The sequence below is a fragment of the Hydra viridissima genome, unplaced genomic scaffold (genome assembly GCF_058129835.1).
Source record: "Hydra viridissima isolate aposymbiotic clone 2 unplaced genomic scaffold, HvirCarnegie_v1 scaffold_10, whole genome shotgun sequence".
Classification (NCBI taxonomy): Eukaryota; Metazoa; Cnidaria; class Hydrozoa; order Anthoathecata; family Hydridae; genus Hydra; species Hydra viridissima.
Window position 1 is genome coordinate 16,384,803 of NW_028324309.1, and position 22,875 is coordinate 16,407,677.

General features: G+C 31.4%; 2 protein-coding genes and 1 long non-coding RNA gene across 10 annotated transcripts in view; 1 reads left to right on the forward strand and 2 right to left on the reverse strand.

The window, feature by feature from the left end:
* Positions 1 to 22,875, reverse strand: part of LOC145187661 (solute carrier family 35 member G1-like) — a 97,312-nt gene that overhangs the window by 68,669 nt on the left and 5,768 nt on the right. For 3 of the 8 annotated variants that reach the window (XM_090100196.1, XM_090100197.1, XM_090100195.1), the window contains exon 3: positions 20,007 to 22,535. The exons of 2 other annotated variants lie outside the window; for them this stretch is intronic. In XM_090100196.1, coding sequence (XP_089956322.1) covers positions 20,915 to 22,003 — 1,089 coding nt within the window. In that variant the 5' untranslated portion in view covers positions 22,004 to 22,535 and the 3' untranslated portion in view covers positions 20,007 to 20,914. Of the gene's footprint in view, positions 1 to 20,006; positions 22,683 to 22,875 lie in introns of those variants that run through there. 3 more of the 8 variants (XM_090100194.1, XM_090100193.1, XM_090100192.1) reach the window with 1 other exon arrangement.
* Positions 10,173 to 10,593, forward strand: LOC149883374 (uncharacterized). The gene is made up of 2 exons (XR_016444535.1): positions 10,173 to 10,353; positions 10,437 to 10,593. It is a non-coding gene; the product is annotated as an uncharacterized LOC149883374 (long non-coding RNA).
* LOC149883375 (E3 SUMO-protein ligase ZBED1-like) lies at positions 10,809 to 11,819 on the reverse strand. Its single transcript, XM_090101209.1, has one exon. The coding sequence runs from the start codon at positions 11,766 to 11,768 to the stop codon at positions 11,037 to 11,039; it is 732 nt and encodes a 243-aa protein (XP_089957335.1). The 5' UTR covers positions 11,769 to 11,819; the 3' UTR covers positions 10,809 to 11,036.

A 22,875-nucleotide genomic window follows, 5' to 3' on the forward strand; every position in this document is an offset into this window, starting at 1 on the left:
ACTGATCGAAAGAATGCAGAATAAAATAAAAAGTAACCTTGCACTGCAAATATGAGCTCATTATTTTAAATGTTTTAAGAACCTATTAGTTTCTCACTCAATCTATAATCCCTTTTTGGTAAATATTGTCTTTAATAAACTTAAAAAGATTAAGAAAACTTTCCTTAAATGAAGATTTTTATTTTTTGCAAGGATGAAATATTAACAATATAGCGATTAGAAAAAATCGCCATTTAAAAACTTTTTTTTAAATTGTAAACAATACTACACTGAAACTCATATCTCAAAAAGGTCTTTTTATTAGCAACATCTTGTCACCAATCACCAGTCATTAGATAAAACAACATAATAACTAAAATCATAGACAAAATGTTCAACAGCGGCCTCGCTACATCATATCTATCAATACCAGGATTACTATCAAAAAATTAGATGAAGATAAAAAGAGACCTAAAAGAACACTGCGTTGTTCAAGTCGCACTCCCCTAAAAAACCAGCATAACAATGAGTATTTAGCAAATATGTAAAAATTATATTTGTTGTTCAATTCTAGAGTAAATATTATATTTACTTATGAGAACAACTCTAAAAAATCTCTTTGTTGTTATATAAATTAATCTAAATAAAAAAAAGTTTTGAGTGTGCGACTTACGAAACCAGTGTCCTAAGTGGTACCAACTATGTCCTAAGAGGTACTGGATAGGACTAGCATAGTTCTCGATGCTGTCGTCCTCATAAACTCAGCCCACTTTGCGTTGTGGGATTCAAACAATAAGTCGTGGCGAAAAATGCGACCAGAAAATTGCATATGCCATGTAAGCTTTAAATTCTATGACACTGATAATCTTAGGTTGCGTCACCAAAGCTATACTCGTATTCGATTCATGCGACCTCTAGGGCCACTCTCAATATTTCTGCTGAATCAATTTGCTACGTACCAGAGAGCTAGACCCACCAAGACAGCTACTGAACCGCCCATGACTATAGCGTTGAGTTCTGCATGGTGTTCATCTGATGACTTACCTGTGGGTAGCTCGAAGTTTGGATTTTAACACCGGTATCAGTTTTTTTTATCTCCTGTGTCTGGCTTAATCAGATTTTTTAGCATCCTGCGCGCTGGCTGAAGACCCAAACATGCTTCCACGAGCTGCCAGCTGAACTGACAGAACACACACGATGTAACCCCTTACACTTTCTGAGGTCTTAAACCTGCTTTAATTTGCCCTTCTGTGATTTCTGGAACATGACCAGCAGCCATGCTTATGGTGAAATACTCACCAGTTCTTCCGTCCTGCACAAGTCTGCGCATGTTCTATCGCCAAGACCATGATTGTAGTCCCAACCCCACTAGGAGGCCTAATTCTTTCCCAACTGAACTCGCCCATGATTGCCAGAGGATCCTCGCGTGGAACCTATATAGTGCTCTAATGAAAGGACTGCTACAGTAGAGCATGGCCATCCAAACCTCACATCCAGCCTTAGTTATACTCATCTCAAAGTCTATTACGATTGGATAGATGATCTTGTTCGGTGGGTTGCGCCACTTATCTGGAGTGCAAGAATATTTTGCGCGGAATAAGAAGTCAGGATTCACATAGACCAGTGAAGACTAGACGTCTTCAATTGTCAGACCCCAGCAAGTCCTTTATCGCGTATCTGTGCGAACTGGCTTTTCAAGCCTCCCTGTAATATTTTTATCCAAGCTTTAACATCAACGTATTTTTTTAAGTTTCTTGAAGATTTTTATGTTCCTGTTTAATGTTGCGAAACCTCTTTCCGACATCCTCCTTCTCGATCATCTGGATTTTTCACTCAATCCTCTTTATTTCCTTCTCAGCTAAATCTTTTTTAATATTCTTGTTATCTATAAGCTGCCCCATTCTTTTCAGCTTGATTGAGGCTTTTTCTATTAGATAAGTCATAAATCTCACATCCCTGAGTGACCCGGAGATTCTTTCGAGTTTTTTTGAGACTCAATTTGCGCTCTCCTGGTTAGGATAGATGATTTCATGCATCGTTTCTTCTAGAGAGTTTAAGATACCTTTTGGTAAATGTGGATATTTATCTAGAGCCGCTTTAACTTTGTTCATATCTCTGCATAGTTTTTCCGAATCATAAAACTTAAATTTCTGTGTTCCTATTTTTATACGCGACAGCTATAAAACCTTTCTTCCTACTCAAAATTTAATCGTAATTGAGTTCAAATATAATTGAACCCTTTTTCTTACCATCCTTTATTACAAATTCTCCTTTCACATAGCCAGGATAGATAGATGTTTGAAGTAACATGTCGCTGCCTCGCCGGCACTATTCGCTCACTTCTCCCGTGACAAATATGGTCTCTAGCGAGTTATTCGCTTAATGGGCGGGGTTTGATAATTGGTATGCACGTACACGCCAGTTCCTTGCTATAGAGTTTTATAGTACAAGCTTGGAAAAGCAGTTACTGACATAATTATAAATATAACTCGAATCTCGTCTTGAGCTGCATCTGTTGATGTGAACGTGTTCATCGTGATCTAGGCTAAAGCAAAGTTTGAAGAGGGTCGCTTTATATGATTGTCTTCTTGAGAGACATCATTCAGAGACTACTACACATCTAGCCTCATCTCACGCAACATTTCGACCACCGTCAAAACTTTCCACAAGGCGCTGAAGCCCCAGAGCGTTGGACTTACCTCAGGTGGTCTAAAAAACCTGGCCGAGGGCTCTAAATTGAGCTAGAGTCTAAGCCCAAAACCCTGAGGGTGAGCTAAAACTACCATTATAAATCTACTAGTGTGATTGGATCTTTTTTTCTCTTCATTTGTTATTTTACATTGTCTTTATTCGCACTTGACGTAATTTCGACAACTGGAGTTACGCTTGTAGGCTTCCCTTTATTATATTTGAAATCGGCCATAATATATTTAAATGATGTTTAATTTGGTTTAATGTTGAAGGACTTTTGATATGATCCCCAGTTGCTTATTATTCTTGCCCATCCAAAAGAAGTCGTAACTTCTTTTTGATGGGCAAGAATAATAAGCAACTTGATATAACTTGATATAGTTGATAAAATGACCTAATCATTCAACAAAAAGATACTATTTATCCGTTTTTAGAACATCTAAACAGTGTTTCCGTTGGAGCACCAATTTTAAGCAATCGTTCATCCGTGCATATTTAAATATAGGCGGCATGAATTCATAGGCGGCATGAATTGAAGGTGGGTGTTGTTAAATGTGGCATTTGTAATCTAACTATTGTTATCATTGTTAATGGATATTTTATTGGTGCGTGCTCTCCACAGACCTCTTTTTTATTATATACTCTGTTGGTGGAGCAGCTTAGACACTCTTGTATTTTATTCTAGCTTAAATACATAATCTCTCCAAAGGATCAGTTTTCAATCCTCGAGATTTTACATGGCGCCTGATGAAAAGCTATGATGAGTTACCGAATTAAAAGATTAAAGAAAGAAGTTTATCAAGTGTTAAGAAAAATGTAAGTTGTTGAATCTTGAAGTAAGTGGAGTATGTTATTTGTGATATGTTTGGGAAGATTTATTTTGATAGATTTAGAATTTAATTGTTAAAGGTGTTGATTGTGACGAAAATTCGATTTTTTTCTGAGTTTTTGTGCATATTTATTTAAAAATGGCCGCTGCGTTAGGAGGAAAAGTAGCGAGAAGGAGAGCGTTACGAGTAAGTTTTGGAAATTTTTTGAGAAAAATAAGAGAGGAGTTAGAGAGTAAGGAGTTTAACTCAAATAAATAAAAGCCAAATAAATAGCTTTCAAAAATATTTTAAGCGTGAGTTACGAGATATTAAACAATATTGATGAAGAAATATTAAATAATTTAGATCAAGAGGATATTGAAAATAACGTTAGTGAGAGTGAAAGAGTAGTTGAGTGTTATCATGAGTTGATGGAGTGACACTAAAATTAAAAGTATAAAAATAAATGAATCAGATAAAGATTTTATTAAAAGTTTAAATAAACCTAAGTGTATTTTACCTAAGTTAAAATTGCCAATTTAAATGGGAATCCCTTAGATAGGGTTTCTGGGATCAATTTAGTTTATCAATTCATAGGCATGAAGGTTTAAGTTATATTAGATCAATTTAACTATCTAAAAAAACATTTGTCTGGCCAGGCACTGGCTGCTATTTCAGAAAATTATAGAGGCAATTGAAATCTTAAATAAACAGATATGGGAATACACAAGTTCTAGTTTCAGCTCATATGGATTCTTTATTAAAGATAAAAAAAAATTAAAGAATTCAATGATCTAGAAGAACAAAAAAACTTTATAATGATATAGAGAGCTATATACGTAATCTGAGATCCCTAAATATAGAAGTAAGAAGCTATGGCTGTTTGTTAATTCCTATCCTTAAGGAGAAACTGCTAGATGAAATTTTAATTTTAATTTCTAAAAAGTTTGCTAGAGAGTTGTGGACTATACATAGCCTTTTAAAATATTACAATGAAGAATTACAAGCTTAGGAGTGTTGTGCTAAATATGTTTTAAAATCAAGTTAAGATAAAAATTAACATAAAAACTTGAAATACAATTCCTTAAACAAAAATGCATTTCAAAGTTATTCTTATAGCTATAGAAACAAAAACAATTTTACAACATCAAGTTTTCATACACAAAATAAAAGAGCACCAGAACGAAGAATTTTACAATGTGTGTTTTGTTTAGAAAACCATAAGCCTTCTAATTGTTTAAAAGTTACGAATTTGGATTCAAGAGTTGATATTCTAAAAAGCAAAAGAGATGTTTCATCTATTTAAAATTAGGTCATACATCAAAAGTTTTTCATTCTAACTATTCATGTTTTAAATGCATTTCTATTTGCAATAAGAAGCAAGTCCAAACTAGTGCAACTCTCGTAGGTGTGTCTGATACTATTTTGCTAGAGACAGTAAAAGCAAAGTTTTTTAATTCAGAGAGTGAGCATGGAACATTCAGAATATTATTTGATAGCGGTTGTCAGAGGTCTTATGTTACCAAAGATATATGTGAATAAATGAAATTAAAATTAACAAGACAAGAAGCTATAATATTAAAAACATTTGGTCAACCTAATAATTCCAGGTTTAAAAAGCTCGATGCTGTTTAACTTAAGGCAAAATATTGAAATGCTAATTTGTATGTGTATGTCGAGGCTCTATGTGTGACAGTTATTTGTAGCCCTTTGTAGAGGCAAGAGATATATAGAAGGTGGTGACAGAATATAGGAAGGTGTGAAAAATATTAACTGTCCAAATGCAATAAATGAAAAAAGGAGACATGATTTACTATAAAAATATTTCACAGCATCCACAAAAAGGAGTACAAGATTATATTTTTAATAAGATTTTTATAGTAACAGTCCATTTTAAAAATGATCTTGTTGGGGTATTACAGAGAAATGCTCTAACTTTAACAGCGTGTACAACTGATTTTATTGTTAGATAAAATTATCCGCATAACTTTAAACCACACAATTCTTGTCCTTCTTCCGCAATTGGAATTAAAGACGAAACTAAAGACGCAATTAAGGAAAAAATTAAAGCATGGGCGTATAAGAGTGGATGTGCAACTTATTATTATAGTTTAAACTTTTTGTATAAGTTTAAACTTTTGTAGCATTTGTTTAATACGACTGTTCATGATAAAGTAACGACTTCATGTGTTGACAAATTACTAAACAAATTACTCCAAGGTAAAGGAAATTAGTTGTCGGCACGAACAGATTTTATAGTTTTTTCAAGATAAACATTTGTAAATTTGAGTACTTTTTTCGCGTAAAAAAAGTCTGTCAATGATAAAATAGACCTGTAAGGATAATTTTAAAATGACTAAAAAAAGTATAGCGAAATATAAAAAAGCTTAAAATTTTTTGTCAATATCTGTTTTCAATAGTCTTTTTGACCCGTCATTCACCAGACTTTTTTATAATTTATTTGATAATGCAAAACCTTTTAAAAAGTTATTCAAATTTTTAATTATCTTGCAAAATGCGGCTAGATATTTCATGTTTTCGTTTTTCATATTTCATATATTATTTCATTTTTCATAAAAAGCACATAATAACCCATAAGTTTTTGTCAAATAAAGGTTAGTTTACATATAGCTGGTAAATCATATTATGTTATTATTAAATAATAATACACGTCTTTTAAACTGTCTTTAAGACAACTTAAATGCGACAGTTGTAAGACGTTTTAAATAAGACAGCCAACAGTGTTTCATTTTAGACCAGTTTAAGACAACTTTAAGATGTCTTAAATAGGACAACTTAAAGACGATTTTAATTAGACGACTAAAAGTGTTTCATTTGAGACCAATTTAAAACATCTTTAATACCAATTTCAAGTCGTCTTGGTTTTGTCTTTAAGACGACTTGTTGTTGGGTGGGAAACGTCCATGATTAAAGACATCTTAAACTGGTTATTCCGACAGACATCGTGTTAAGATGTCTTAAGGACGTCTTAAACTGGTTGTCGGAAGACGTCTTTATGAGGTGTGGAAAGGCCATCTTAAACACGTCTTTAACTAGTTGCAGACGTCTAGACGAGTTAAAGATAAGTTTCATACCTCTTAAAGTCGATTTATGTTTGGTGGGACCTTTGTTTTGGCAGCCAAAAAAAATACTCTCACAGCAACACTCGTCTTAACTCTAAGATAAGCAACAGGACAATATATCTCTCTTGAGCTATCACAAAATCCATGCAACTCTGCTGAAATTATTCTCTCCTCTACTCTAATAAAAGCAAATCTATTCGCTCTTAAAACACTCAACTCTTCAGCATTTCTCAACAATTCTTTACACTAAAACTCAATCTCTCCATTCACAATGGATCGTAAATTGATGCTAAAATTTTTGAGGTATTTCTTTTTGTTGTTTTAAGTTTGCGTGACATTTTTATAAAGTAAAGTTTTATAAAGTAAGTACTGTCATCAAGATTGCTTATTTCATTTTTTTGTTTTCTTATTTTTTATTATTTTCTCATTAAAATCAAAATAGTTTTGTAATTCTTTGCTGTTTGTTTTCCATTTCATTAAATTAAAACCACTTTCAGACACCTGCTTTTGATTTTTTTAAAAACTCTTTACCGTTCGTTACACTTTCCGTTGCAGATGTGACATCATCATAGAATAAATCTTCAAGGAATCTTTTTACAAACTTGCAATTAGGTTTTTCATATTTTTTAAAGTGATGTCTTATTGTTCGACTTAATAAAATGGGGCTACTAGTCAGGCCAAATACTACTCTTAAAAACCTATAAACAATCAATTCTGAGTCTTGTTCTGCGTCAACATTTTTATACCAGAGAAATCTTAAATAATCTTTATGCTCACCAGAAGTTTCTACATTTTAGAAAACTTGTTAAACATCTGCTAATATAAAACATCTGCTAATATAAGTTTAACATCTGCTCATATAATTTAATCGGAATCGCAGTAGCACATCAAATATTTTGGTTAATAGATTTAGCCCTGAATAAAGACAATCATTCAAGGACAATCCATTGTTAGAACAGGAAGCGTCAATTACTGCTCTTATCTTAGTGGTTTCCTTATCTTTTTTTACAACTGGCCTGTGTGCTAGGTAGTGTGTTTTTCCTGATTTCTTTGCGATTTCATTTTCAGGAACTCTTTCAATAATTTTATTTTATGGTAAAAAACAGACCCTACCAATAAGTCAATATAAAAATATTTGGAACCATCATCATAATCAGGTAGAATTAACTTTGAAATATGTGGGAAATTTTTGACTCTTGCCATACTGGATATTATTCTTGTGAAAGGGGCATATTTCTGCCTTGACAATATGCAAAAGTCCAACTAATAATTCAAAAGAATTTTCAATTATATCCGTAAAGTTTCTATAGCTAGGTTATTATGAGCACATATTTTACAGATTTCTGAAAAACTAATCGAACTTCCCACCCAACATAAGACGACTTTAAGACGTATGTAACTTGTCTTTAACTCGTCTAGACGTCTACAACTAGTTAAAGACGTGTTTAAGACGGCTTTTCAACACCTCATTAAGACATCTTCCAACAACCAGTTTAAGATATCCTTAAGACATCTTAACAAGACGTCTTTCGGAATAACCAGTTTAAGACATCCGTGAGACATCTTGACAAGACATCTGTCGGAACAACAAGTTTAAGACGTCCTTAAGATATCTTAATAAGACGTCTCTCGGAATAACCAGTTTAAGACTTCTTTCGGAATAACCAGTTTAAGATGTCTTTCAGAATAACCAGTTTAAGACATCCGTGAGACATCTTGACAAGACGTCTGTCGGAACAACAAGTTTATGACGTCCGCAAGCCTTCTTAACAAGACGTTTGTCGGAACAACCAGTTTAAGATGTCCTTAAGACATCTTAACAAGACGTCTTTTTGAATAAGCAGCTTAAGATGTCTTTAATCGTGGAAGTATTAGAGATGGACGTGCAAAATTTTTGTTTTTTTGCAAACCATGCTAGTTGCGCATTCTTAAAAATCTATTGTTATAAACAATAATATTTTAAGAAATAACGCGGATGGTGAAAAGAAATTGAGATCATTTACTTGAATACATTTTTAACTTGAGAGGTAATAGTTAATACGAATTATGAAGAAGTTTTGTAGCTACCTAGAGCACAATGGCTCCATGTTTAGTGAACTACTCCATCTACCATATCGCTGCATTCATCTGGTTTATGAATATTAATGAATTTTCTATTTGGGCTTGCTCCATTAGACTTTATAGTCCTTAGTTTAAGTCCAATGGATTCTATATCGTATGTATATATATATATATATATATATATATATATATATATATATATATATATATATATATATATATATATATATATATATATATATATATATATATATATATATGTTTGACAACAGGAAAATATACAGTTAAGGATAAATGACTTATACATAAAATGAATATAAATACAAGAAAGAAAAAATAATTTGTCACAGTTTTAAAGAATTTAGCAAAACCAGTTTATGGCAAACCGCAAGAATAACTTAGTATTTAACATTAACATAACATGATTTACCAGCTATATATAAACTAAATTTTATTTGACAAAAACTAATGGGTTATTATGTGCTTTTTATAATAAATGAAATAATATATGAAATATGAAAAACGAAAACATGAAATATCTGGCGCATTTTGCAAGATAATTATAAATTTGAATAACTTTTTAAAAGATTTTGCATTATCAAATAAGTTAAAAAATACCCATTAGAAAACGCACCTACCAATAAACAACTCACAGTGGAATATATATTGGGGAGCTTATAGAGTAGTCGACGCAAAAAATGGCGGCATATGGGAAAAAATCTTAAAAAATACATAAATTTAAGGCTGGTGAACGAAGGACCAAGGAGTTGAATGAAACCAGATCTTGACAAAAAATTATATTTAAGCTTTTTTATGTTTCGCTATACTTTTCTTAGTCATTTTAAAATTTTTTTTACAGGTCTATTTTATCATTGACAGACTTTGTTTACACGAAAAAACTTGTCCAAATTTACAAATGTTTATCTTTAAAAAATGATAAAATCTGTTCGTGCCGACAACTAATTTCCTTTACCTTGGAGTAATTTGTTTAATAATTTGTCAACACGTGAAGTAGTTACTTTATCCTGAACAGTCTTATTAAACAAATACTATGAAAGTTTAAACTAATACTAAAAGTTTAAACTAAAATAATAAGTTGCACGTCCATCTCTTATACGTCCATGCTTTAATTCCTTCCTTAATTGAGTCTTTAATTACGTCTTTAATTCCAATTGCGGAAGAATGACAAGAATTGTATGGTTTATAAAGTTATGCGGACAACTTTATCTGACAATAAAATCAGTTGTACACACTGTTAAAGTTAGAGCTTTTTTCTGTGATGCCCCAGGAAGATCATTTTTAAAATGGACTGCTGCGCTCATACTGGATATTATTCTTGTGAAAGAGGCGCTATCAAAGGTTCTTAGGAAGGAAGGGTAGTGTTTAATGAAGAACAAAAATTTTGCAAGCGGACAGACTACGATTTTAGCTGCCAGTCGTATAAGCAACATTAGAAATATGTCTCCTCTTATAGCTGCTGGTTTTAAATGCGTTTTTCCGGATTTCTGTCTCGGCAATATGCAAAAGACCAACTAATAATTCCAAAAAATTTTGAATTATTTCGTTAAGGTCCTATGGCTAGATTATTACAAGCACATATTTTACAGATTTCTGAGAAACTAATCGAATTTAGAAATTAGATTGTTCACTAATGATTAATTTCAACATGGATCTACAGAGAGGTGGAAAGAGAAGTTTTAAAGAAACCCACCTTTACAAATGTGTAATTGGTAAGTGTCTTCGAATTGCTGCTTTCCAAAAAAACAATGATTTTCTTGACCTATTATTTTTTTTATTAATTTTCTCTTTTTAGCGACTGTTCGAGCGACATATCCAAAAGAATTGGAGAAGACTGTCCATAAATTTATTCAGAACATGTTAAAAACGCACCAGCATTACTAAAATCTTATTAAAAATATAATCATGTACTCTTTTTTGTGGATGCTGTGAAATATTTCTATAGTAAATCATGTCTTTTCTTTTCATTTATTGCATTTTGATAGTTCATATTTTTCACACCTTCCTATATTCAGTCACCACCTTCCAGTCTCTTTCTAACACAATATAAAAATATATATTTATATTGTATTGGAAGGAGACTAGAAGGTAATATATATATATATATATATATATATATATATATATATATATATATATATATATATATATATATATATTAGGGCTGGTACTGATTAATTTTTTTTTGTTCGATTAATCGTCTAAAATTTTAATCGATTAATCGATTAATTTCGATTAATTCTGAAGTCGACAGAATAACCTGCTTTTCACCACTGGTGAGGTGAAGTTGTTATCGGTAAACGTTAACTAACTACAGTATTCACAAACGTTAACAAACAAGACACTTAATGCCTGCTATACTGTATTCAGTTTAATTGACAAGTACAAGTAGGCATCACTTTAGCCAGTCACGTAAACAAACGAGGACGTTAACGTTTTCTGGAAGTAGACAAGATCGCAGTTTGTTGACAATGTACCCTGACGAACTAAACAGTCTTTCACAAGGAACAGAAGTGGCAGGTACACACAGAATTGTCTGCATAAAACTGCTCAGGTTAGGGTAACGATGCCTGTTCAGTTGCCACCACATGAGGGGATTCTCAGTTTCTGGAATTACACCTTCTTCTTGATATCGTGTAAGCTCAGCCAGTGAGCCATATACTGTTTGTGATTCATCTGATGAGGATTGCGATTCCGAGTCGCTGACCAACAGAGTAAGTTTCAGTTTCTTACGCACAGGTTCTGATGCCTCGCCAGTGCTGGTAGTAGTTTCACGTTCAGCTCTCTGTCTTTGGTTACAGTACACCCGAAATGCATTAGAAAGTATTGTCCAAACTGCTTCACGTTTCTCTCTTGAGAGACAGCCGAGTTTCTTGTAACGTGGGTCTAATGCCACAGTCATTTGCAACGTTGGCAATGCATCAATGTTTTCAATGCGACCTGAGAAGTCATTTAGTGTTGCAGATTTGAAACGTGCTATATACCCTGGATCGTCATCATTAACCCGCAGAAGTCTGCGCAAAAATGCTTCAAACGGAAGTACAGCCGAACATGTAGCATACTGTTCACTACCAATATACTCAGTAGCATCTGCAAGTGGACCCAATACCGAGACAAATTTTGACATTTTCTCCCAGTCCAACTCCCTTAGTTTATCTCCAGTGTAATTCTCGGGATGGTCAATATTATACTGCCTAATGGCATCTTTCACTTCCAGCAATCTGGCTAACATTAGGTAGGTACTGTTCCACCGCGTAGCTACATCCTGCTGCAATTTGTGAAACTTCACATCGTCAGACCTGTTAGAGGTACTGGCTTGGCTGGCCTTTAGCTCTGATGTATTCCTTGAACTGCGCTTAAAATGTCCAACTAGGTGTCGACATTTAGCCAGAATAGTAGATGAATCAGCTGCTTTCAAACCTGCTAGTATGCTCAGTTGAAGACAGTGTGCAATACACGGTATATGGCTGTAATCCGTCCGTCCTATAGCAGCAACCATATTTCGTGCACTGTCCGTTACGAGACAGCTAATTTTTTCAGCAATGTTCCACGTTGCGGCAAACTCTTCATAGAAACTGGCAACATTATCAGCAGTGTGCCTTTCTTCAACATTTATGCAAGCTAAAGCGACAGACGTCAGTTTCCACTCAGAATCAATCCAATGACCTGTTATCCCACAGTACGATTCATTGTTTGTGGAGGTCCAAAAGTCAGTAGTTAGAGCAATACTATGAATGCATTCTAGAGCTTTCTTGTGCTCATTCAACTTCTCATTGTACATCTCTCCAATGACAGTGTCGATTGTACGGCGACTGGGCAAAGTATAAGTCTTGTTTTGAAGGGCAATACGAAGCACCGCCTCTAGTCCAGCATCTTCTACAATTGCTGTTGGACGTCCAGAACTGGCAATCCAATGAGCTATTGCCACCTTCAGGTCGGCTGAGACCTTTTCACTGACAGGCTTGTTTGACTGACACGTAAATAAATTGGTGATTGATTTTATCTGATGGGTCATCTTACGTTCACTGTCGACAACCTGTTGATATTTCAGAGGATGCTTGTGCTGAAGGTGATAAGTCAGCGATGTGTTTGAGCCACGGAAAGCAAACTGTTTATTGCAGTGAACGCAGTATATTTTGTCACCTTCGTCTACTTTACCATCAGCATTCAACTTGAAAACAAAATGCTTGCTTAACTTTCCAGTTAAATGTTTGACAGAAACGTTGCTTTCATTAGTTGCCGCAGCCATATTTGCAAAATAAACTTTTTTTACTTTAGAAACGGATATAGAAATGTAAGATAATATTCCCAGGTCAGTAAGTATTTTAAAATATGACAAAATTTTTAGTCGAGATTTTCAAGATACGCGCTTTCAAAATTAATTTTATATTTATCGAATTCTATTGAAAAATTCTAAATTTAATACTCTTTTTTGTCATGGCTAATGACTTTGAAACAATTGATTTTTAAAAATTGTGTTTAGACCTTTTTAAAACTTTTAAAACTGAAAATAACTTCTTTGCAAATGATTTATATGAAAACGATATATTTTTTTTATAAATTTTTATGCTTAACATTTATCAAATTAACAGATATCAAAATATATTGTTCATGCTAAAATTTAAATAAGGCCAAGTACCATACCACTTCACAAATAATTTCTTTATAAATAACGTTAATAAATATAATATAAGAGAAACAGGTAATCTTGAGTTTATTCTAATTGAAGAATATTAAAGTTAACTTTAATATTCGAGTAGTTTTAATACAACTAGTTGTACTTAATATATAATATATTACCTATATTGAACATAATATATATTATTCACTTGTAAGGGCTTCGTGATAAGATCAGTACGATCTTCTTGAAGTACTGTCTGTACTATTTTAATTATAATTATAATCTCGTTTATATATTTTGACTAAGGAAACTTGTAAATATTACTATTATAAATTACGAAACTTGTAAATATATATATGTACGGCAAAAAAAAAAAATAAGTAACGGAAAACCGGCAAAAATTAAAAGATTAAAATAAAGAAATTTTAATCGATTATATATATATATATATATATATATATATATATATATATATATATATATATATATATATATATATATATATATATACATACACACACACGTCTTTTTAAGCCGTCATTAATACGTGTTAAATAAGGCAACTTTAAGACGTCTTAGATAAGACGACTTACTGTGTTTCATTTGAGACCAGTTTAAGCCATCTTCAATACGTGTTAAATAAGACAACTTTAAGTCATTTTATACAAGACGACTTACTATGTTTCATTTGAGACCAGTTTAAGAAAACTTTAAGATGTTTTAAATAAGGTAACTTTAAGACGTCTTAGATAAGACGATTTACTGTGTTTCATTTGAGACCAGTTTAAGACAACTCTAAGATGTCTTAAATAAGGCAACTTTAAGACGTCTTAGATAAGACGACTTACTGTGTTTCATTTGAGACCAGCTTAAGACATTTTTAAGACCAATTTCAAGACGTCTTCGATTTGTCTTTAAGACGACTTGTTGTTGGGTGGGTTAGAAATTAGATTGTTCGCTAATGACAAATTTCAACATGGATTGACAGAGAGGCGGAAAGATAAGTTTTAAAGAAACCCACCTTTATAAATGTGTAATTAGTAAGTGTCTTTTAACGCAACTCATCAAGAGAAGAATCAGAGAAGACTCCATAAATTTCTTCAGAACATGTTTAAAAACGCAACAGCATTACGAAAATCTTATCAAAAATATAATCTTTTACTCCTTTTTGTGGATGCTTTGAAATATTTTTATAGTAAGTCATGTCTCCTTTTTTCTTTTAATGCATTTGGACAGTTAATATTTTTCACACCTTCCTATATTCTATCACCACCTTCCAGTCTCTTTCCAATACAATATAAATAAATATATTTATATTGTATCGGAAGGAGACTGGAATATATATATATATATATATATATATATATATATATATATATATATATATATATATATATATATATATATATATATATATATATATATATATATATATATATATATATATACACACTGTGTGACAAAACTTATTGTACACTTTAAAAAAATTACTAACTCTTAATTTAGAATAAAAGAAATGCAAGGAACAAGTTAAAAACTGAATAAAAACTATTTGATTTATAATTATTTAAACAAAAATTGAAAAAACAGAACAAGAAAAAAATTTTATTTTAATATCTTGATGAAAAAGCAAGAAAAGTAACAAAAAGGTGACAAAAGTTGATAAATATTATGGGAACTAAATTTATATTTTAGTATCGTGTATTTTGTCCTTTAGCTTTTACAACAGCAGCAAGACGTCTTGGCATCGATTCAACCAGTTTTTTTGTAATAGACGGATCGATTGATTCCCACGTCTTTACAATTTGGACTTTTAATTGTTCAATGGTGTTTACACCTTTTCTATCTATTTGTCTATCGATTTCATCCCATAAATGTTCTATTACATTCAAATCAGGGCTTTGAGGTGGATGATTTTGTATGTCCCAACCTTTTTTTCCATAAATTCCATCACATCTTTGGCCTTATGTTTGGGATCGTTATCTTGAAGAAAAACGAAGTCATCACCAATACCAAGATTACGTGCTGATTGTTCAACATTTTCTTTAATAATACGTTTATAATAATGTTTATCCATATTTCCTATAAATAAATATTAACTTTCCAACACCTGCTGCCGACATACATCCCCAAACCATTACTGATCCATTTCCGTGTTTAAATGTTCGGACTGTAGTTCCATTTTCTAAGCAATTTTTTGATGAACTCCATACACGAATTCTACCATCAGATCTTTTTACATTAAATTTAGACTCATCTGTCCATAAGACTTTATTCCAGATCGAGTCTGGCATATTAATGTACGTTTTAGCATAGTTTAATCGAAGCTTACAATTTTTATCACTAATACAAGGAACCTTTCTTGGAACGCGACTCACTATTCCTTGTCTTTTAAGACTTCGAATGACTGTTTTTGGACTAATTTTAACCCCCAAATCGTTTTCTATTTTGCAAGCTAAAGTTTTGGCACTTACAAAACGATTTTTCTTGATTGTGGAAGCTAAGCTTCGTTCAGCACGCTTATTCAGTTTTTTTGGACGACCACTTCGGGGCAAATCAGCTAATTTTCTTGTTTTTTTGAACTTGTTAATAATTGAAGATACTGTGGATTTTTTAGAATCAACAATTTTTGCAATACAATTTAACGATTTTCCTTCATTCCAATGCTTAACTATTAGCTTATGAATTTCTACAGTGGTCTTAACCCGTTTCGAGCTCATTTTACTTTTTTTTAACCAAAAAATTCATTTAAAACAATTGAAAATAATCTTAAAGTGTTTATAGTTTACTTTATTTTCAAAAATGTATGAAAAATGGTGGACATAACGGTTTGGAGTTAAATAAATATTAGTGTACGCCAAGTGTACGATAACTTTTGTCATCATCTTTAATGTACTTTTTTCAAATTTTGAGCCTAATTTTAATTTTATTTCAATATAAATTCCAAAAAATTCATAAATTAACAAAATAAATACTATTAAAAAAAAATTATAAATAATTTTCATTAAATATAGCAGAAAAATTGTGTCTATATTGAATTTTTTTTTTTTTCTTAGCGTACGATAACTTTTGTTACACAGTGTGTATATATATATATATATATATATATATATATATATATATATATATATATATATATATATATATATATATATATATATATATATATATATACACGTCTTTTTAAGCCGTCATTAATACGTGTTAAATAAGACAACTTTAAGACGTTTTAAATATTAATCATTTGAGACCAGCTTAGGCTGCCTTTAATACGTTTTAAATAAGGCAACTTTAAGACGTTTTGGTTAAGACAACTTACAGTGTTTCATTTTAGACCAGTTTAAGACAACTTTAAGATGTCTTAAATAAGACAACTTTAAGACGTCTTAGATAAGACAGTTTACTGTGTTTCATTTGAGACCAGTTTAAGACATCTTTAAGACTAATTTCAAGACATCTTCAATTTGTCTTTAAGACGATTTGTTGTTGGGTGGGGTAGCGCCATTAAGAGAGTTGTCTGTTCCTCGGGTAGAACTGTTGGGTTGTTTGCTGTTGAGCAATTTAGTAGAAGAAGTGAAACGAGTAATAGAGAATTGAGTAATTATTAGTAATGTTAGTTTTTGGACAGATTCAGAAGTGGCTTTGCATTGGATTAAAGGGAAAGAGAAAACTTGGAAACCTCGAGTGGAAAATTGTGTAGTTTTTTAATTGATTAGGAAAGAGGTTGAGAGAAAGAAATGGAGGCATGTAGCAGGATTGGAGAGTCCAGCAGATATTTCTATTTGTATGTTTTGTTTTAAACAATTGAGTGATAGTTGGTTATCTGGACCTAAATTTTTATGTAAGGAGGAGGTTGAAGAAGGGCTGTTTAATAGTAAGAATAGTTTGAATGTGAATGAAGTTCTAATTGAGTCGAAAGGTGTAGATAGGATAAATGAGAGTAGTGCAAATTTGGTTGAGGCTGCGAATAGTGCTAATATTGGTGTTCCGATAGACATTAAAAAGTATAGCACATTGAACAGACTTTTAATGGTAACTGGCTATGTGAATAGATTTCCAAGTAATTTGATAAAACAATTAAGAAGAACAATGGAATAATTAAAGAAAATATGTTTACACTTGATGATAATGATATGGCATTTTATTTATGGCTATTAGTTGAACAGTTTTATTTACGAAATCAAGATAACTAGAAGAAGCTAAGTTCATCCCTGAAGTTGTTCACTGGCGAACAAAACATACTGCGATTAAAAGGACGATTCGGAAATTCGATACTAAGTTATAATGAAAAATATCCGATTATTTTACGTGATGGAATACATAGCTATTTTACGGTGTTAATTATTCGTGACGCCCATGAACGTGTCATGCATCATGGCATTGAAATGACATTAAGTCAAGTTAGAGCAAAGTTTCGGATTGTTAAAGGAAGAAAAACTGCCAAGAATGTTCTGCGTAAGTGTGTTATTTGCAAGAAGATTAGTGGAAAAACAATGCTACCTCCCCCAACTCCTGACTTAACTGATTATCGAGTAAATGTTTTCATGTTTTTGTTTCAAAAACTGATGCTGTATCTAAGGTTTACGTCTTGATTTTGACCTATGCGTCTAGCCGTGCTGCTCATCTGTAATAAACTCCTGACATGAAGACCCCTGATTTCCTCCGAGCACTCAAACGCTTTATTGCACGCAGGGGCATACCTGATAGCATTACTAGTGACAATTTTAAAACATTTAAATCTATTGAAGTAAAGAAGTTTTGTTTAAATAGTAAGATTAATTAAAAATTCATCCTACCTGCTTCTCCTTGGTGGAGAGGATTTTATGACAGATCGGTACGATCGGTTAAGACACTACTAAATTTTTAATTACACACCCTGGTTTTTATAATTGTTGTGTAAACATTACTTTACAAATTGTTTAGTTTTTTAATGTTAGTATATCACATCAAGTATTTTCAGATAAATAAAGAGAAATAAAGAGAAATGAAAACGCAAAGACTAACCTCTGCAAAATATATTTACATCAACTGGCCATTATGGATAAGCGCGGCGGAAATGTACTTACATTGACTGACAGTAAGAAGGCAGTATTTTCATTATTTTAAAATTGAAAAAAAAGTTGAGCTCATAAAACTCTCTTTTAAATTAGTTTTTAGAAAATAACAGTTCAGTTAGGAGTTACTATTAAAATTTATATAAAGTTATTTTAATGCTGATAGAAACAAGTAATTTAAACGCAATGTAGCAGTAATTAGTTTTATGGGTTAGTTGACATTTAGTCAAACTGAATATTAGTAGAGTTAACCTGCCGATAGAAATTCGGCATATTAGTGGTTCGCTTGTTTTTCGGCTAGATCGCAGTAAGTTTTAATTAATAATGTTCTTCATGATTACGTCAAACCAATGCGACGTAGTGTTCTTGTAAAAAATCTTCCATTCTAATTTGTTTGAAGATGTTTAACACTAAAATAAATGAGCCGTATTTTGTTTACAACAATACGGTAACATTTAGTATAAATTATAATACTTTATACAGCATTTTCAATTAATACAAATTAGAGCTCTGGTTGAAAAAAAAATCTTTCTATGCACTATCCATCAAATAATTCAATCTTTTATTGTTGAATGTTCTATTCTAAGTACTGTACACACCAATAAATAATTGAATTTCAAGGGGTTTTTAAACGAATTTGGTCATGAGTTGGAAATAAGTGAAGTTTTTTTTACTTAACCTCTCTTAGTTTAACCAATTAGTTTTTAAGGTCAAGGCATGAACGTGCAGGTGATATTCTTACATCCAAAGCAAAGTATAAAGTAGAATAGTTTATAGCAGGACAATACTTTAGGTTAGAAAATGGCCTGCATCTGTGCAAATAGCTTAACCATGCTGCCCTAAATCACATATACTATACAACACATAAAGTAATCGTTTTGATAAATGTTTTGATAAGTTTGAAATGATCAATGAAATAAATACTTTTCATTTTACTTATGCTATCTATTTTTAACAAAGTTTTTTTTATCAGGAAGTGCAAATACGCCATTTTCAGGTTTAATTTTCCATTCTTCAGTTATGGCTGATTTCAATGTATTAAATACTTCAGCTGCTTTATCTAAAAAATATGAATTAGGAACCAATGTAAAAATCTGAATCACTTTCTTTCTGTGTGCAGTTTTTTTGTTTTTCTTGCATTAAGAATATCTACTTATCTAAGTATTAGGTTTTCTTCCATTGGGCACTTGGTTTTCTTTCGATATTCAACATTGGGCACTTCAGTAACATCACTTCTCAAATCTTTGGCATTATAGATAGCTAATAACTTTTTGACATGACATCAGAAATTTGAATTAACTTTCTTTTATCTAAAGAAATTTTTGCATATTGTGAAATTCTATAAATTTTGCTGGTGATTCATCTTTTATGTCAAAACTGCAGTTTTCATGCTCTTATTCTCGTACAGCTTCTTTTCATCAAAAAAATATTTGTTCCAGAGAGTCATGTATTGGATGTAGTAAATGTATTTTTTGTAAAAAGTAGCAGCACAATTTGTAACAAAACTTATGGTTTTATCATTCATATTGGTTTTATGCCTTTTAAATGGGTCAAGGCAATTCTTTTGGGAATTAGCAAATCTGTTAAGTAAAAGTTGCTCATAATGAAATGAGATTTTAACTTAGCAAGGTCGTATATTAGTTAAACAAATATTTTACGAGTAATATTCGTTCTTTTTAGGAATAATCGTTTAATTAATATTTTTCGTTTTATATTCTTACAGGATTATTCGTTCATATACGTATCATAATATTCGTACGAATATTAGTCTAACAAATAAAAAAATCCTTATATGAATACTTTTTACAAATATATTTGTTATGCTGATGATTATTCTATAATATTAGCTACACTTACTCTTTACACTTAATATTCTATATTACACTTAATATTCTATAATATTAGCTACACTTACTCCTTTAAGCTGAATTCCTTGCCACTTTTTTACTACTTTTTTTACTACTCTTTGGCTTTAAAATTTCTTGCTAAAGGATATTGGTAAATTTTTTATCAAATTTGATAAAATTAGCCGAGCCCCATCGCCAACGTCAAGGCAATCCTAATTTTTGGTTATAAAAAACAGCTATTTATTAGAATATTTCACATGAATAATTACTGACGTTATTTTCGAATCATTAGCTACACTTACTCATTTATCAGGTAAGAACTGCTATATACAATATTCAAAGTTAAGCGAATATATTCGCACAAGAATATTTTTTGGTTCAAGCAAATAAAATTTGTTCCTGACTATTTTTAACATTAACATCTAATATTAATAATCCAATATGGTGAAAAAATAAACACTTTTTATCATGTTTTGAGGCTTTTTGTTGCAAAAATTATTAAATGAACATATAAACATTTAAGTAAAAAATTGCTTTCCTCTTTTTTCTATAAAAGCATAACTTATAAAAATTAAAAGATATTAGAAAACACTGCATAAACAGCACAAATGTATACATAATACACACAATTAAAAAAAAGGAATTAAAAAAAAAATTAAATAAACAACAAAAATAATCAACATTAGAAAAAATAAAAATAGAAGCATATTTTGCTTTACTATAAAAAAAGCATTAAATTTATTTCTAAAGTTTATTTCGTCAATAAAAAGTTTTTCTCTTCTTCCTCAACTTGTATCTGATTTTTATTAGCACATGCATGACCACAACATTCGTTGCAACAGTATTGTTGCAAATTGAATAGTCTATGTATGATCAAAACACTTGTGGCGCCTAAAATAACAATGGTGCCTAATAAAGCGGTAGGAGATGGCAGTTTATTAGTTAACAAGTACTGCAATAGGAATGCATAAATAAAATTGCAGTTACGAATCAAAACAAGTGGTCCTGAATCCTCCAACTGCAGTGATTCACTCATCAACATTAATCCAACATATTCAACAAAACCAATAACTGCAATTATATACCAATGCTCTGCCTTTATTTGGTGATATAAAACTTGATCATGCTTTACAGCAATTCCAATTGGAGCAATAACAACTCCAAGTAAACTTGGGTAAAATACTGTAAAAGTCAGATCAACCTTTAAACCATTTAGTTTATTTGAAATAAAATATAAGCTTAAACATAATGCGGCTAACAAAGCATACATGCATCCCGGTAAATATTGAGAGTTTTTGTATTTTGATAAATTAACAATGTGATTATTTAACTGATTTATAGTAGAATGTTTAGGTTGTGAAAAAATCAAATCGGGTTTTGATATAACTACAACACCAAAAAAGCTTACACACCCACAAAGTAACTCTATGACACCACAACCTTTATGCAATAATAAGAAACTGAAAAAGACTGTGAACACAGGAGAAGTAAATTGAACAATAGTTGCATCTGCTACAGGTATTAATTGGAGAGATAGGTAAAAAAAAATATTACTTGAAACCTCGGCAACTCCCATAATAAACAACTTAAATAAATTTATCTTCTTATCACCATATGGGTGAACTTTTCTGGATATCATAAAAACTATTGAGAATATAAGCTGAAAAGCACGTCTATATAAAAGCATTTCAAACGACGAAAAAGCTTTGTATTCATTGTGAATGAACTGCACAAGAACATTCCCAAGTGTTATAAATAAACCAGCACAAGCCATCAGACAAAATCCGGTGATACGATGATTCTTTTCATCACTAAGTAACTGGCTAGTTAGTCCAGGCATTTTAATTTCAAATTGTAAAAAATCTATGCTATATTCTCCATGTGATTATTATACTAATAACCGTACTGTATTCTATATAACCGTACACTATATTTTCCATGTGATTACTATACTCTGTAAAGCCTATTGTTTTATCCTTTTGACACAAAAAGAATAAAACAATAGGCTTTACAGAGTTTCTAAATCTGTTTTTAAGTAAGTAGGTTATGAGTATAATAATCAGCGTTTAAATGTTTATCAAATGATTGATCAGTGTTTATAAAGAAAATATTCCAGGAAATATTTGCAGTAAAAGGAACTATGGAACATCAATAAGAAAAAAGATAACGGAATATTTAAGCTGTGGAGCTGCAACAATTGGTCTTACAAAACTTTTACAATATCAATATTGTTTTCATATTTACACTTGTTTTCTTCTCCTCAGCTTCTCGGCAGCAAGTCGCTTGTTGTTTTCTTTTAACGACCTCCATTTTCGATTGTTCTTTTTAAAGCAATTTCTTTCACAAACGACTTTCGGTTTGAAAGAACCAACCTTAAAACAACGAAAGAATTTGCAACTTTCCTTGCCATTTTGGTTTGCGAACCGGCAGTCGCAACAAGGTAAATACTGTTTGTGGCATTGTTTGACAACTAACCAGTTACCAGTTACCAACGGTTTTTTTAGGTTTCATTAGACAGCCTAAAGCAAAAGCGCCTTAACATCAAAAAATAAATAAATAAAATAAAAAAAAAAAAAAAAAAAAAACCAGAAGAAAAGAAAGAAGGGAAGTATTAGGTCACCAAGAAACCTGGTAACTCCATGATTATTATGCTGTGAAAAAGGTTTGCGTAAAATGTTTTGTAAAAAAGAATCATAAATGTTTCACTCAATA